This window comes from Bos grunniens, chromosome 7 (genome assembly GCF_055505025.1).
Source record: "Bos grunniens cultivar Pamir isolate PY7600 chromosome 7, Bosgru_T2T1.0, whole genome shotgun sequence".
NCBI lineage: Eukaryota > Metazoa > Chordata > Mammalia > Artiodactyla > Bovidae > Bos > Bos grunniens.
Window position 1 is genome coordinate 49,081,033 of NC_141171.1, and position 17,906 is coordinate 49,098,938.

General features: G+C 38.0%; 1 protein-coding gene and 1 non-coding gene across 9 annotated transcripts in view; both read right to left on the minus strand.

Moving 5' to 3' along the window:
• KLHL3 (kelch like family member 3) overlaps nucleotides 1-17,906 on the minus strand; it is a 299,223-nt gene that overhangs the window by 99,001 nt on the left and 182,316 nt on the right. For all 8 annotated transcript variants that reach the window (XM_086411747.1, XM_086411748.1, XM_086411745.1 and 5 more), the window contains one exon: nucleotides 14,354-14,473. In XM_086411747.1, the coding sequence (XP_086267873.1) occupies nucleotides 14,354-14,473 (120 nt within the window). The remainder of the gene's footprint in view (nucleotides 1-14,353; nucleotides 14,474-17,906) is intronic.
• TRNAR-ACG (transfer RNA arginine (anticodon ACG)) lies at nucleotides 59-130 on the minus strand. Its single transcript has one exon. It is a non-coding gene; the product is annotated as a tRNA-Arg (tRNA).

Here is a 17,906-nt window from a genome sequence, read left to right on the forward strand (position 1 = left end):
ATGGGATTTTCCAGGCAAGAGTACTGGAGTGGGTTGCCATTTCCTTCTCCAGGGGATCTTCCCCACCCAGGAATCGAACCCGGGTCTCCTGCATCGTAGGCAGACGCTTTACCATCTGAGCCACCAGGGAAAGTAACCAATAAAAACTTGCCAAACACTCAAAGTAGGCTTTCCCACCACCTGCCTTCACACTGGAGACGTCTTTGTCTCCACTACACAGAGGAAAGGGAAGGTGCAGCTCCAGAGGCACTGCATGGCTTATAAGCACTTCTGAGGCCAGTCACCAGAGATCCTGTGAGATTTCTTTTTCTGAGTGATCATATACTACTCCAAAGGACAATCTGGAGGAGAGAAAGTTGAGTTATACACAATGTGTCTAAAGGAAATACAGTAGAGATGTTAGGAAGGAGCTCAGACCCTGGAATCAAACTGACCAGGATTCATGACCCCTGAGAATCATAGAATTGACATGTGCTGTAAACAAGATAATGAATAGTGTTAATAATAAATATTCAGTAAATATTAATTGATTTCTTGTCTCCCTTTTTTCCACAAAATACTTCATTTATGATTAGAGTAAGTTTTGGACATGGTAAATTTGAGCTGCCTTTTGGATATCTAAGTGGGGTTGTCAGGTAGGCAAGTGGATACTAGGGTCTGGAATTTACAGGCAAGAAATGGTTAAGAAGTTGGGGGAAGAAGAAGAACCAACAAAAGAGATGAGAAAGGGTGTGGTGCCCAAAAAGCCCAGTGAAAAGAAGGTTGCAAAAAAGAAGGAACGATCAATTGTATCAAATACCGCTAATAAGAAAGATAATATTAATGTGGCAAGTCAGGGCAATTAGGCAAGGAAATGAAATGAAAGGCATACAAATTGGAAAGAAAGAAATAAAACTATCTCTATTCACAAATGATATGATCTTGTACATACAAAATCCCAAGGAATCCACTAAAAATTTAGAAGAATAAATAAAGGAGTATAAGAAGGTTGCAGAACATAAGGTCAGTATGCAAAAGCAATTGTATTTCTGTATACTTGCAGTGAACAATCCAAAAGATATATTTTAAAAATTCCATTTACAATAGCATCAAAAAGAATTAAATATTTTAGGAATAAATTTAACAAAATGAGTGCAAAGCCTATACCTTAAAACTATAAAACACAATTGAAGGAAATTAAAGAAGACCTAAATAAATGGAAAGACCTCCAGTGTTCATGAATTAGAAGATTAATACTGTTGAGGTGACAATTCTCCTCCAAAATTCAACACAATTTCTATCAAACTCTCAGCTGCTTCTTTGCAGAAAGGGACAAGCTGAACCTAAAATTCATAAGTGCAAGGGATCTAGAATGGCCAAAACAATCCTGAAAAAGAAAGGAGTTGAAAAACTCAGGTATCCCAGTTTCAAAACTTATGTGCATACATGCTCAGTCACTCAGTTGTATCCAACTCTTTGCAACCCCCTGGACTGTAGCCTGCCAGGTTCTTCTGTCCATGAGATTATCCTGGCAATAATACTGGAGTGGGTTGCCATTTCCTCCTCCAGTGGATCTTCCCAATCCAGGGATCAAACCTGCATCTCCTGCAGTTCCTGCATTGGCAGGTGGATTCTTTTACCACTGAACCACCTGGGACACTTACTACAAAGCTAAAAACAGCATAGTAATAGCACAAAGATAGACATACAGATCAACAGAATAGAACTGAGAGTCTAAAAGTAAACACTCACATTCATAGTCAGCTAATTTCTGAAAGGATGCTAAGACCATTCAACTGGGAAAGAATAGTCTTTTCAACAAATGGTGCTAGGATTAAATGGATGTGCTTTGTTTGCTAAGTCGCTTCAGTTGTGTCCGACTCTTGGTGACCCCTATGGACTGAGCCCACCAGACTCCTCTGTCCATGGGATTCTCCAGGCAAGAATACTGGAATGGGCTGTCATTTCCTTTTCCAGGAGATCTTCCTGACCCAGGGATCAAACCCACATCTCCTGTATTGGCAGGTGAGTTCTTTACCACTAAATCGACTCGGGAAGCCCAATTAGCTGGATATCCACATGCAAAAGAATGAAATTGGATCTCTACCTAACGTCATATACAAAAATTAACTCACAATGGATCAAAGACCTAAATGTAAGAGCTGGATCTAGAAAACTCTTAGAAGAAACATTAGGGTAAATCTTAACAACTTTGGATTAGGCAATGATTTGTTAGATAGGACACCAAAAGCACAAACAAACAAACAAAAAATACATTAGACATCAAAGTTCACAACTTTTGTGCTTCAGGACATCAGGAAAGTGAAAAGAAAACATACAAAATGAAAGAAAAACTTTGTAAATCATATGTCTGATAAACATCTTGTATCTAGAATATATTAAGAACTTGAAATCTTACAACTCAATAATAAGTAGACATATAACCCAATATAAAATAGGCAAAGTATCTTAATAGAACTCTCCAAATAAGATATAGAAATTGCCAATGATGACATAAAAAGATGCTGAACATCATTAGTTATCAGAGAAATGCAAATCAAAACCACAATGAGATAAGTCCTTACACACACTAGGATGGTCATAATCAAAACACAGGATATAATAAGTGTTGATGAGGATATGGAGAAACTGGAACCTTCATACACTGCTGATAGAAATGTAAAGTGCTGCAGAAAACAGTCTGATAGTTCCTCAGAAGGTTAAACATAGGTTTTATTTGACCCAGGAATCCCATCCTCAAGAGAAATAAAACACACATGGACACAAAAACTTGTTTCTGAATGTTCCCAGCAGCAATATTCACAATAGCAAAATGGTCTCAAATTTGTACATCCATACAATGAAATATTATTCAGCAATACAAATGAATGAAATACTGAGACATGCTATAGCATGAATGAACCTTGAAAACATTATAATAAGTGAAAAAAGTGGGTCACTAAAGACATATTATATGATTCCAAAATAGGCAAATCTATAAAGACAGAAAGTAGATTAGTAGATTAGTGATTGTCTAGTACTGGGGGTGGGGGGGCAGGGGGCGGGGTGAGTGGATAGGAATAATGGGGGAATTACTGCTAAAGTATACGGGATCGGGGAGAAGTGATAGAAATATTCAAAAATTGACTGTTGGTTGCCCAAGTCTGCTAATATAATAAATACCATTAAAGTGTATACTTTAAATGGGTGAACTGTATGTTATATGAATTATATCTTGATGAAGCTGTTATCAAAATTTAAAAAACAGCATATATATCTGCAAAAAATGAAAAGTCTAAATCAATAAGATATATGTACTCCAATGTTCACAATAGCATTATTTATAATAGCCAAGACATGGAAGCAACCCAAATGCCCAGATGATTGACTTAAGAAGATCACACACACACACACACACACACTGGAATATTACCCAGTGATAAAAAAGAATGAAAAATCGCCATCTGCAGCAACATGGATGGACCTAGAAAATATTAGGCTTAGTGAAATAAGTCCGGAGAAGGCAATGGCACCCCACTCCAGTACTCTTGCTTGGAAAATCCCATGGACGGAGGAGCCTGTTAGGCTGCAATCCATGGGGTCGATAAGAGTCGGACACGACTGAGGGACTTCACTTTCACTTTTCCCTTTCATGCATTGGAGAAGGAAATGGCAACCCACTCCAGTGTTCTTGCCTGGAGAATCCCAGGGACGGGGGAGCCTGGTGGGCTGCCGTCCATGGGGTCGCACAGAGTCGGACATGACTGAAGTGACTTAGCATAGTGAAATCAGTCAGACAGAGAGAGACAAATACTATACGATATTACATGTGAAATCTAAAAAATAATACAAATGAATGTATGTACAAAACAGAAACAGACACACAGACAAAGAAAACAAATTTATGGTTACCAAAGATGAGGGGAAAGGGGCAAATTAGGAATACAGGATTAAAATATATAAATTACTATACATAAAAGAGATAAGCAACAAAGATTTACTGTACAGCACAGGAAATTATACTCAATATCCTGTAACCTACAAATGAAATATAATCTGCAAAAAAAAATCAGTATACTATATACTTGAAACTATTAATAATACAATCTTGTAAATCAAGTAAACTTCAATTTTAAAAAGCTATACTAAAAGCAAGAAGTACAAAATTAATGTAAAGGCTAAAAACAAAGATACACTTCAAAAGAAAAACAGAAAGCAGTATACTAAAGTAGCTCATTACTGTCTTTATTACTATAGTTTAAAAAAAAACCCATACTGGACATAATCTAAAAAGAAACAAAGATGAAGCAGAGAATTGTTTGCAGTGGATAGACAAGAAATTAAAACTGTAAAGATGAGATAGAAGATTGTCTCTCATTTTCAGGCCTGATCAGGAGGTGCTTTTCCAACAAGGACCACGTGCCCACTTGCTGGCTGGCCAGTAAGTCAGAAAACAAACAGCCATCAGGGTTCTGCTGCCCAGAAGCAGCTGTTGGTCTGACCAGAGCAGAGTGATGAAGTACAAAAAGAGGAGGAAGGCTGCTTGGTTACCATGCCAGCAGCTCATTTTCTACCATGGAAGTATAAAGAATAGGAAATAGGTGAATTGTGTGATTCATAAATTGCAAAGAACATGTGTGCCTGAACAAAAAAAGCTTAAAATTGGAGGAGGGGAATGTGAAAATAATGCAGGAAATAATCCCAGGTCCCTGGAATATCAGGTAACATTTCATTAGCCTGACCCCTGGATGTCCAGGTGCTTCACCCTGGCCTTTCTCCTAACAAAATATGCCTCTCCCCAGTTCCGACTGAAATTGCCCAAATCAATAAAATGTCTATTGAGGTCCCCTTTCTCTCCCTGCATCACCCATTCCACCCTAGTTTTTTCAGTCGGTCATCTAAACACCTTAAAACTTGATATAATCTTGAACATCACTAGAATGCAAGTGAGATTGAGGGGCAAGGCTTTGATTGTCCCACCTACTGCCACACTCCTGAAGCACATCATCAACAAATAAGCTAACACAGAATGTTCAGTTTGTTGCAGGAACTCATAAAATATCTAAGGAATAGCTATTATTATGTTACTTTCTGTTTCAGTTAGCAACTCTACTTCTAGGAATTAATTCTATAGAAATAATGTATATGTGCACAAGTACTCAACAACAGTGACAGCACTGATGTGTTATCACTGTTCTAAGCACTTAACTTACTCTCTTAACAAGCCAGCAAGACTGGAACTATTATTAGCCTCATTTTATGGCTGACAAAAGTGAGGTTGGGGATATTAACTAACTTGTTCAGGGTCACATAGCTAATCAGCACTGGAGCCAAAGTTTAAAACCAGGCTGTCTGGCTCCAGTGTCTATGCTTGTGACCAGAGCACTATCCTGCCCTACGCAAAACCACTGTGAGTATCATTTATGCAAGGAATTGGAAAACCTAGACATCCAACAACAGGGAACTGCTTTTAAAAAAACAAAAATAGAGTATCATTCAACCACTTTAAATGAAGTTGTAGAACAGTTAGTAACATTAAAAAAATTGTTCAACAAAATGTTAAGAATAAAAATCTGGTTGAACACACACACTACATAACAGATAATCAACAAGGACCTACTGTATAGCACAGGGACCTCTACCCAATATTCTGTGATAACCTATAAGAGAAAAAATCCTAAAAAGAATGAATATATGTATAACTAAATCACTTTGCTGTACATAGGAAACTAACACAATTGTAAATCAACTATACCCCAATAAAATTAAAATATTTTTAAAATTAAAAATCACCCATAGAAAAAAAAATCCAGCTGAGACATATATTTTAAAGAAAAAAAGATCTTCTCCTAAATGTTAATAATGGTTTCCACTGTGACTTTTCCCTCACCTGTATTTTCTAAATATTCTACAATATATTCTTTTTACAAAAAAAAAAATTAAAAGAAAATTTTTTAATTTAAAGGAAAACTAAAGGGAAATCATGCCCAAACCTGAACTAAAATTTCCCAACAAAAACATAAATAGATTGTGGTCCATTTGAAAAAAAACAAAATGAGGAAAACAAGATTGTGATGGTTAATGTTTTGTGCCAATTCAACCAGGATAAGGGATGTCCAGATAGTTGATGAAATATTATTGGTGGATGTGTCTGCAAAGGACTTTCCAGAAGAGATTAGCCTTTGAACTGGTAGACTGAGAAAAGATCCCTTTCACCAATGTAGGTAGGCAACATCCAATCTACGGAGGGCTTGCATAGAACAAAAAGGTGGAGGAAGGGTGAATCTTCTCTCTCCTTGAGATGGACTATACATCATCTTCTGCCCTCAGACATCAGAGGTCTTGGTTCTTCAGGCTTTGGACCACAAGACATACTCCACTGGCTCTTGTGTCTCAGGATTTCAGATTTGGACTGAATTATACCACTGGCTTTCTTGGTTCTCCAGCATGTAGACAGTAGACTGTGGGAATTCTCAGCCTCCATAATCAAGTGAGCCAATTCCAATAATAAATCTCCTCTTACACATATCTTGTTTTTCAGAGAAGCAGAACCAATAACATATATATAAATAAATAATAAAAATAGATGTTATTGGTTTTGTTTCTCTGAAAAACCCTGACTAATACAAAGATTATTCACTTAAGTCTCAGCAAATGACCAGTGTTTTCCGAAATAAGTTTCACAAAACACTTGGTCTGTACATAACAACCAAAGAGGGTTCAAAACCATGAGGGAAACCCTCAGTTAGACAAGTTTATTGTATGACTTCTCAGAGGTTTTAATCTACCTACATATATTATGAATCTTGGAGAGGAGTATAGCAGTTTTATATAGCATTTTTAAAACTCATTTTGGCTCAGATCTATTTTCCCACAGAGCACCTTGAGAAAATGTTTCTCAGAAGAGACTGGCAAATGGTAATTTACACAAAAGAGAAGCACCAGGACTGTTGGAAGAGGTTAAATCCAAGTCGATGCTTTTAAGGAAAAATGCAAAAGTGTGGTAACTTGCACAAAAAAAAAAAAGATGGGGGGGACATAGCAGGATTTTCAGTTATTTAAGCAAAAGGAAGAAATACTAATAATATAAAGTGAGAGTTGGGGGGAATTCTGTGGGCATATCTATTCCTGAGCTCTGCCTTTAAGTAGTTACTGGAGTGGGCTAAACAAGGCAAAATAAGGTATGGTGAGAGACCAAAAGTCTTCTTTCCCCAATTCTATTGACATATAACATTGTGTAAGTTCCAAGTGTATAATGTAATGATTTGATATATACTGTGTGAATCCCAGGGATGGGGGAGCCTGGTGGGCTGCCGTCTATGGGGTCGCACAGAGTCAGACACGACTGAAGCGACTTAGCAGCAGCAGCAGCAGTGAAATAATTACCACAATAAGGTAATACATCCATCACCACACATAATTACAACTTTCACTCTTCCGGTGAGAACTTTTAAGATCTACTCTTTTAGCAACTTTCAAGTATACAATACAGTATTGATAACTATAGTTACCACATTATACATAAGATCTCCAGAACTTGCTCTTCTTATAATTGGAAGTTTGTACCCTTTGGCCAACACTTCCCCATTTCCCACAACCTCCACTCCCTGACAACCACTAATCTACTCTCTGAGAGTTCAGCTTTTTAAGACTTCACACATAAATGAAATCATAGAGTCTTTGGTTTTCTCTGAGTTACTTCACTAAATACAATGCCCTCAAGGTTTATCCACATTGGTGCAAATGACAGGACTTCTTTCTTTTTTACAGTTGAATAATATTCCATTGTGTAAATATACCACATTTTATGTAGCCATTCATTTACTGACCAAAACTTGACGTTGTGTTCATGTCTTTGCTACTGTGAATACTGCTGCAATGAACCTGGAGGTGCAGATATCTCTTTGAGAAAGTGATTTCATTTTCTTCAGATACATGCCCAGAGTGTGATTGCTAGATTGTACAGCAGATCAATTTTTAATTTTTTGAGGAACTTCCATATTGTTTTCAATAGCAGCTGTACTAATTTGCATTCCTACCAATAGCACACAAAGGTTCCCTTTTCTCCACAGCCTCAGCAGCACTTGTTATCTCTCAGGGTTTTTTGTTTATTTGTTTGATAGTAGCCATTCTAACAGGTGTGAGGTGATACCTCATTGTGGTTCTGATTTGAGTCTCCCTGATGATGAGTAATGTTAAGCCCCTTCCCACGTACCTGTTGGCCATTTGGGTATCTTCTTTGGAAAAAATGTTCATTCAGGTCCTTTGCCCATTTTTAACCATTTTTTTCTGAGTTCTATGTTTTATATATTTTGGATATTAACCCTTCCTCAAATTTATGGTGTGCCAGTATTTTCTTCCTTTCATAGGTTGCCTTTTCATTTTGTTGATCATTTCCTTTGCTGTGCAGAAGCTTTTAGTTTAATGGAGTCCTATTTATTTTTTCCCCTGTTTTCTTCCAGGAGCTTTATGGTTTCAGGTCTTAACATTTAAGTTTTAAATCCATTTTGAGTTATATAAGATAGGCATCCAAGTTCATTCTTTTGCAGGTGAACATCTAGTTATCCTAATACCATGTGATGAAGGACTATCCGTTCCCCATTAAATACTCTTGGCTCCCCTGCCAAATATGAGTTGACCATATCCATGTGGATTTATTTCTGGGCTCTCAATTCTGTTCCACTGGCCTATGTCTATACCATACTGTTCTGATTACCACAGCTTTGTCACATACACTTGACCCTTGAACAATGTGGGGATTAGGAGTGCCAACTTCCCCCCACATGCAGTGGAAAACCCACATCTAACTTTATATCAGCTCTCCATATCCACAATTTCATATCCGAGATATGGAATCACAGATAGTGCAGTACTATAGCAGTTAGTGAAAAAAAAAAAAATTCACATAAGTGGACCCTCGAAGTTCAAACCCATGTTGTTCAGGGGCCAACTGTAGTTTGAAATCAGAGAGTGTAATGTTTCCAACTATGTTCTCCTTTTACAAGATTGCTTTGGCTATTTAGGGTCTTTTGTTGATTCCATTCAAATTTTAAGAATGTTTTCTCTATTTTTGTGAAAAAAGGCCATGGGAATTTTGATAGGGATTGCAGTGAATCTACAGATAACTTGGGGAATATGAACATTTTAACGCTATTCTTTTGATGCAAGAACACAGGACATCTTTCATTTGTGTCTTCTTCAATCTCTCTCATCAAGTTTTCAGTGTACAGATCTTTCACCTTCTTGGTTAAATTTATTATTAAATGTTTCATTGTTTTGACACTATTTAAAATGAGATTGTTATCTTTATTTCTTTTTCAGACAACTCACTATCAGTGTATAGAAATGCAACTGATTTTTGTATGTTGATTTTGTATCCTGCAAATTTACCAAATTTGTTTTTAAGTTCTAACAGTTTTTTTGGTGGAGTCTTGTAGGGTTTTTTATATACAGAACCATGTTATCTGCAAAGAGACAATTTTATTTCTTCCTTTCTAATTTGGATGCCTTTATTTCTTTCTGTTGCCTAATTACTCTGGCTAGAACTTCCAGTACTATGATCAAAAAGAGTAGTGAAAGTGGGCACCCTTGTCTTGTTCCTGACCTCAAAGGAAAAGCTTTCAAACTTTCACCATTCAATGTGACGTTAGCTATGGGTTTGTCACATAGGGCTTTTAACATGTTATGGTATAATCCTTCTATACCCAATTTGTTGGGATGCTGAATTTTGTTAAACACTTTTCCTGCTCTATTAAAAAGATGTTATGGCTTTTATCCTTCATTCTATGAACACGGTGTATCATCTTTATTGATTTACCTTGAATCACCCTTGCACCCCAGGGATAAATCTCAGTTGATCATAGTATTTGATCCTTTCATCAGATCATATTTTACCAGATCATACATATACTGTTTGCTAGTATTTTGTTTAGGAGAAGGCGATGGCAACCCACTCCAGTACTCTTGCCTGGCAAATCCCATGGACGGAGGAGCCTGGTAGGCTGCAGTCCATGGGGTCGTGAAGAGTCAGACATGACTGAGAGACTTCACTTTCACTTTCACGCATTGGAGAAGGAAATGGCAACCCACTCCAGTGTTCTTGCCTGGAGAACCCCAGGAATGGGGTAGCCTGGTGGGCTGCCGTCTATGGGGTCGCACAGAGTCGGACACGACTGAAGCGACTTAGCAGCAGCAGCAGTATTTTGTTTAAAAATTTTACGTTAATACTTGTCAGGGATATTGGTCTATAGTTTTCTTTTCTTGTAGTGTCCTTATCTCGCTTTGATATCAGGGTAATGCTGGCCTTGTTAAAATAAGTTTGGGAGTGTTTCATCCTCCTCGAGTTTTGGGAAGAGTTTGAGAAGGATTGGTGTTAATTCTTCTTTGAAATTTGGTAGAATTCACCAGTGAAATGATCCAGTCATAGGCTTTTCTTTGTTGAGAGATTTTTGCTTACTGATTCAATCTCCTTAATTATTATTGGTTTGTTCAGATTCTCTACTTCTTGATTCAGTCTTGGTAGTTCATATGTTTCAAGGAATTTATCCATTTACTCTAGATTATCCAATTTGTTGGCATATAATTGTTCATAGTGGCCTCTTACAATCATTTGTATTTCTGTGATAACAGTTGTAATGTCTCCTTTTTCATTTATAATTTTGTGTTCTCTCTCTTTTGTCTTAGTTTAGCTAAAGATTTGTCAATTTTGTTTATTCTTTCAAAAAAACTCTTAGCTTCATTTTTTTCCTATTGTCATTCTAATCTCTATTTCATTTGATCTCTGCTCTAATCTTTATTAATTCTTTCCTTCTGCTAATTTTGAGCCTCGATTAAACTTCTTTTCTAATTCCTCCATGTGTAATGTTAGGTTGTTTATTTGGAGACCTGAAGCCTTAAATCAGATAAAGGACACAAGCCATACTCAAGGGAACAAAATGAGGCACTTCAATAGTGTCTAGGGAACACAATACAAATTCTTTAGTGACAAAGAAACATTAGGCATAAATGTTAGCACTATCCACCGCCTAAAACAACTATGGATGGAGCTTCTAGGAAATCTGGCAGGAAGCCTAATATTAATAAAAATTGAGCAATAGAGCATAAGACAAATCTAATTTAACTTGGTTTTTAATGCCAAAGCCTAGACCCTGCAGAAAAGAAAAACAAGTAAAGGGATATAGAATTGTTTTTACAAGTAGTTCAAACCCCTACGCAACAATTACATCTTCAGCTATACGTGCTTTGCTCATGCCATTTTCTCTGCCTGGAAGACATCTCCCTAACCTTACCACTTTCCATTTCTCTAACTCTTACTTGTCCTTTAGAATTTAGCTCAGGCATCTTTCCCCTTAGGATGTGTTCTCCAAAGTTGCAGTTTTACATGCTTTCTTTCATGACACCCTTTAAGAAACTAATAATTACTGCACACCTGCCACCTGGCAGGCACCTGATACATTTTTCCTTCATAACACTTTTTTGCACTGTAGGAAGACCATTTTCATTGACCTATTATCATTTTTTACCTTGCACCCTCTCCCACACATCTCAGAGCCTAGCCAGTGTGTCTGGGGATCTTTAGTGAATAACTCAAAGCTCCTATGAAGTACTAGGTGCTAGAGATTAAAATGATTCAGAAATTGTTCCTGCCCTCAGGAAGCTCATGAACTACAGAGAAAAGAGGAGATAAACAGTTATAACATACAATAAGATGAAATATGTGATAAATAATGGCATTGGTACAACAAACACATGAAAAGATGCTCAACATCACTAATTATTAGAGAAACACAAATCAAAACTACAATGAGGCATCACCTAACCCTGATCAGAATGGCCATCATCAAAAAATCTACAAATAATAAATACTGAAGAGGGTGTAGAGAAAAGGGAATCCTCCTACACTGTCAGAAGGAATGTAAATTGGTACAGCCACTATGGAGAACAGCATAAAAATTCCTTAAAAAATGAAAATAGACTTACCATATGATCCAGCAATCCCATTCCTGGGCATATATCCAGGAAAGACAAAAACTCTAATTCAAAAAGATACATGTACTCCATATCTTGGCTATTTACAATAGCCAAGATATAAAAGTAACCTAAATGTCCATTGATAGATGAATGGATAAAGAAGATATGGTATATACATTTTTTTTCATCCTGTGAATATATATATTCATTAATATGTACAGAAATTTGTTAATTTTCCTTTTCCTTCCCTTTTTAACTGTATTTTGTTTCTCCATATGTTAACATCCATAAAATGTACGTATGTACATTTTTGCAGAGTTAACATCATAGAAAACTAGATGGCATCTAGCAGCTAATGGCATATTATGGCTTAATGGCAGTGTTTCTCTTTTTAAGTGGAAAAGCACTGATAATGATGCATTTTACAAATGATAAATGTCTTTAAGACTTTTTCAAGGTAATAAATAGGTGCTGGTGGTAGTAAAAAAAAAAAAAGAAGAAGAAGAAGATATGGTGTGTGTGGGTGTGGGTGTGGGTGTGTATATATACGTATAGATATAGATATATAAGCTTCCCTGGTGGCTCAGCTGGTAAAGAATCTGCCTGCAATGCAGGAGACCTGGGTTCAGGCCCTGGGTTGGAAAGATCCCCTGGAGAAGGAAACGGTTACCCACTCCAGTATTCTGGCCTGGAGAATTCCATGGACTGTAGTCTATGAGATCGCAAAGAGTCAAATACAACTGAGCAACTTTCACTTTCACATAGATCTCCATTATATGCGTGTGTGTGTATGAGTGTATACATATAAAACATTATATATATAACAGAATACTACTCAGCCATAAAAAAAAAATGCCATTTGCAGCAACATAGATGGACCTAGAGATTGTCATACTAAAAGTGAAGAAAGTCAGAGAGAGCAAGATAAATATCACATGATATAACTTAGATGTGGAATCTAACATTACAATTCAAATGAACTTATTAACAAAAGAGACATAGACTCACAGACACAGAAAACAAACTTATGGTCACCAAAGGCGAAAGGGTAGTGGGGAGAGACAAATTAGGAGTTTGGAATTAACAGATATACACTTCTATATCTAAAATAGATAAACAGCAAGGATTTACTTTATAGCACTGGGAACCATGGGGCTTCCCTTGTGGCTCAGCTGGTAAAGAATCCGCCCGCAATGTAGGAGACTTGGGTTCGATCCCTGGGTTGGAAAGATCCCCTGGAGAAGGGAAAGGCTACCCACTCCAGTATTCTGGCCTGCAGAATTCCCTGATAGCTCAGTTGGTAAAAAATCCTCCTGCAATGCAGGAGATCTCGGTTCGATTCCTGGATCAGGAAGATTTGCTGGAGGAGGAATAGGCTATACACCCCAGTATTCTTGGGCTTCCCTTGTGGATAAGCCAGTAAAGAATCTGTCTGCAATGAGGGAGACCTGGGTTTGATCCCTGGGTTAGGAAGATCCCCTGGAGAAGGGAAAAGCTGCCCACTCCAGTATTCTGGCCTGGAGAATTTCATGGACTGTATAGTCCCTGGGGTCCCAAAGAGTCAGATACAACTGAGTGACTTTCACTTTCACAGGGAACTCTATATTCAATATCTTACAATAACCTATAATGGAAAAGAATCTGAAAAAGTATATATAACTGAATCACTTTGCTATACATCTGAAAATATCACAACATTGTAAATCAACTGTATTTCAATAAAAAAGAAAAATAATGGCATGGGCAAAGGAAGCTCTGATAAAGAAGAGGTTGTATGCACAGCCTTCATACAAAAAAACTCATTCAATGTCCTGAACCTGTCTTGCAACAAAGCTCAGCAAACATGCACCTTGGCCTTACAAATAGTCTGCATACCCGTCACTGTTTAGCTCAGTGAGAATGAGTGCTTTTGCACTTCATTTCTTACTTTTTAAGTTAAATTGCATTTTAGAAGCTAGGTATTCTCCCTGTCCTGTGGCTGCCTTGACAAAGACAAAGTTGAGACCAAAGAAAGAGAGAGAGGCCAAAAGAAAATGCATGGCATCTGCAATCTTTACTCTGCAATTGTGTGTAGGTGTTGCAATCACTCTATTATTGGCCTTCAAGCAGCTGGTTCAGTTGGAAATCAAGTTTATGAACAGAACTGGTGCAACCATAAAGGATTTTTCCCCAGTGATTAAGCACTAAAATGATAGGTGTTAAATAAATACAAAGAAAAGAGAGAGCTTTGGGGGAGTCATTCTGTCTCTATCAGAATTCGAAAGGGAAAGCCAACTGACTGAGAGTGGGTGGGGAAGAGTCAGACTTCACTAGGTGGTGGTGTTCTGACTTCTGTTCTCAAACCATGATGACGCTCACCCAGCAAGTTCCTTCCAAAAGGGCACGGGCAAAATAGGAAAAGTACCTCCGCAGTTCATTCATAACCTTGAACGCCTTCCCCATGTGGGCAGGGTTGACAGTGATGGTCCTCTGGTTCTTTTCATCATCCCCAGTCTGTATCAGAGGCTGGGAGCTCGGTTTGATGCTGTGAACAGGAAGAGAGTGGGAGAGGAGAGAGAAGATCACACGTTGGCAAACTCATTGATCCAACTGTCACAAACCCATCCATTTGCCCACCCACCAGGGGCATCTCTGTCAGTCTTTTCCTTCACCACAGGCCCAGAAGGGAAGGAAATCACTGGGTCAGGAATTTCTTCAGGATCTTCCAGTGCAAAATGTACCCCTCAGACCCTAGTTCAGCTTCTTCCATCAAGCACTGGTGTGACTTTTTGGGAGGTCATGATGCTTATTCTCCATCTCTCCATCCCTAAAAGGGTATGGGGTGAGGGGAGACTAAGCACTGTACCCCACTCACTTCACAGGGATGTAGGTTCATTCAACAAACATTTAGTGGAGCTTACTACATGCCAAGCACTGTGTTTAAATTCAAGAGAAACATAATAAGTAAGTCACAGATCATGCTTTCATAACGCTTAGACTTCAGAGATGGAGAAAGCCAAGTCAACATTTAAACATATCAGAGTATTATGATCTGATTGGAATTACAGAAGCACAAAGGGATTCCCAAGTGGTGCTAGTGGTAAAGAACCTGCCAATGCAGGAGACATAAGAGATGCGGGTTCGATTCCTGGGTAGGAAGATCCCCCAGAGGAGGAAATGGCAACCCACTCCAGTATTCTTGTCTGGAGAATCCCATGGACAGAGGAGCCTGGTACGCTACGGTCCATAGGGTCGCAAAGAGTCAGACACAACTGAGGCAACTTAGCGTGCATGCCCACACAGAAGCACAAAGGATAGGCAACTATCTCAGTGATGGCAGGCTGAGGAAAAAATTGCTAGAAGCTGAGGAAGAATACAAATCTTAAGGAATAGCAGAAATTAACCAGGTAAGAAGGAAGATGGGGAAACAGAGGAAACAATATGAACAAAGACCTAGAGAAAAGGAGTCCAGTGGAATCAGAGCACTACAAGTTCAGTAAAACTAAAAGTGGTCTTACAAGTGCCACATAAAAACAAAGCTAAGGAGTTTGGATTTCATTCTGAAACAATGAGAAACCCTCAGAGTTTTAAGAAGTGGAGCAGGAAGCAAGTGAATACATGTGTGCTTTAGGAAGATCACATTGGCCACAGCATGGAGAAAAGTGGCATAAGAGTGAAAGCTTTGGAGAAACCATAATCCCATAGAAAGACAAGGGATTGTAACTTATAAAATGACTATATGTGGGTTAGGTGAGCAAGTGGTGACTATCAAGAGGCACCTATAATCTTAAAGGCTTCTACACCAAAGACAAAACACTCATTCCTGTGGGATACCAGCAAGGTGCTCAATCACTTCCAAGCAACAAGTCTAAACTTGATGGTGGGGTGGGAAAGAAGAATCAAAAAAATGAGCAAGAAAAGGACTTTCTCCCCAAACTGATAAAACTATTCAGCTCCAAGCCAAGTCTGGGACCTTGGAGTTATGTCTGTTTGGACCAGACTAAGCTTTGCCTTCTCACAGAAAACCAGAACCTTCTCCACTGGTATAGATTTGGGGACCCACAGTTCACACTAACTCTAAGACACTGACAGTAACTTCCTTTGCCTTTCTCTAGTGGGCCTCTGTTGATGTAACCACGTAGCCTTGCAAACTGGCTCAAGAAAGGGGTTGCTATGGTTAAGATAACGTTTTGGAGACCTGAGAGTCTCTCTAGATCTCACACTGGGACTCGTAACATTGGAACATTCCAATATAACCAGCATGCCAGAGCCACAGCTTGTCTAACCAGGACACTCGCCTCTACTGGCTTCCTTCCCACTTTTAGTTCAGCAGAAAAATGTAAGCCACAGACATCCGAACTGTGGGACTGTTTGCATTCTAGGTACAAAGAAGTTAGCTAAGCACAGGATGATAAATATCAAGGCAGAATCATGTGTTTAAAAACATTAAGAAAATCTCAAAACAGAGAAAGTTATCAAGGAGAGGGAGGACTTAGTAAAAATTTAAAACTTCCTATTAAAAATCCCACAAGTATAATTTCTTTCATAACTTAAGTGTCCTTCCCTACTCCAGGCCAGATAGATATGTTTCTATTTTATACTAAAAGTTTAATGATTTTTCTTTTGATATTTAAGCCCTTATTTTATCTAATGTTGATTTTTATGTCACCATATGAAATATGGATCTAATTTTTTCCTGTAAGTTCCACTTATTGAATACTTTTTCTTTTTCCCTACTCACTTTGTTATGCCACCTTTAGACACATATCACAGAATGATAAACATAAAATGTCCTAATGAATATTCTTGTCATCTTTCTCATTCTAAATTTAAAAAAGATGTTTGTGATGTTTCCTCATTGTATGTTAATTTTAGGATTTTTGTAGATGGCCTTTATCAAATTAAACTCACATTTTAATTTTAATCATAAATTATATTAATTTTATCAAATCTTTTTGTGAATCTAATGAGATGATCATATGGATGTTTCCCTTTAATCTGTTAATGTGGTATATGACATATTTTCTAATACTAAACTATATTTGCATTCCTGGAGTAAATTTAGAAACTGTAAAACACTGCACAAATATTCATTGTAAATACTGTCTTCAAATTGCAGAGACTTAAAAGCCAGGAAGAGAAAATATCTGGTATTGATCAGAGAACAACTAAAGGCTTCTGACAGAAACTTTATGAGATTAGAGCTCATAAAGGGCCAGTGGACAGACATTATTAGTTCTATTTTACATATACGGGACAGATGTAGATCAAAGAGAGACATTCTGGAAGCGCTGACAGCTCTCCTGTGACTAGTAACTGGGAAGCTTGCTCTTCCTTGTTGTGTTAGTCTTTGAATTTTCCAGTCTTCCAGGATGGCCTGGGTTAAGTTTTGCCTCCTCTGTGAAGTCCTTTGACTACTTCATTCCTAAGTGATCCCTGCCTCCCCTAAACTGTTGTGGTATTTCTGGCCTGTAACCCAACTGCACATAGGATACGAATGCGTTTGATGACCTTTTCATAGCACATATTTGAACACCCAGCCCCCCATGCTAGTCTCCATGTTCCTGGTAAGCAAGGACAATGTGTCCAAGGACTCTCAACAGTTTAGCCTGCCCAGCAGAAGGCCATGCCCACAGCAGGTCTTCATGACATTATTTATTTATTTATTTATTTTGCATTGATTGATTTTATTTTTAAATTTTACATAATTGTATTAGTTTTGCCAAATATCAAAATGAATCCGCCACAGGTATACATGTGTTCCCCATCCTGAACCCTCCTCCCTCCTCCCTCCCCATACCATCCCTCTGGGTCGTCCCAGTGCACTAGCCCCAAGCATCCAGTATCGTGCATCAAACCTGGACTGGCAACTCGTTTCTTACATGATATTTTACATGTTTCAATGTCATTCTCCCAAATCTTCCCACCCTCTCCCTTTCCCACAGAGTCCATAAGACTGTTCTATACATCAGTGTCTC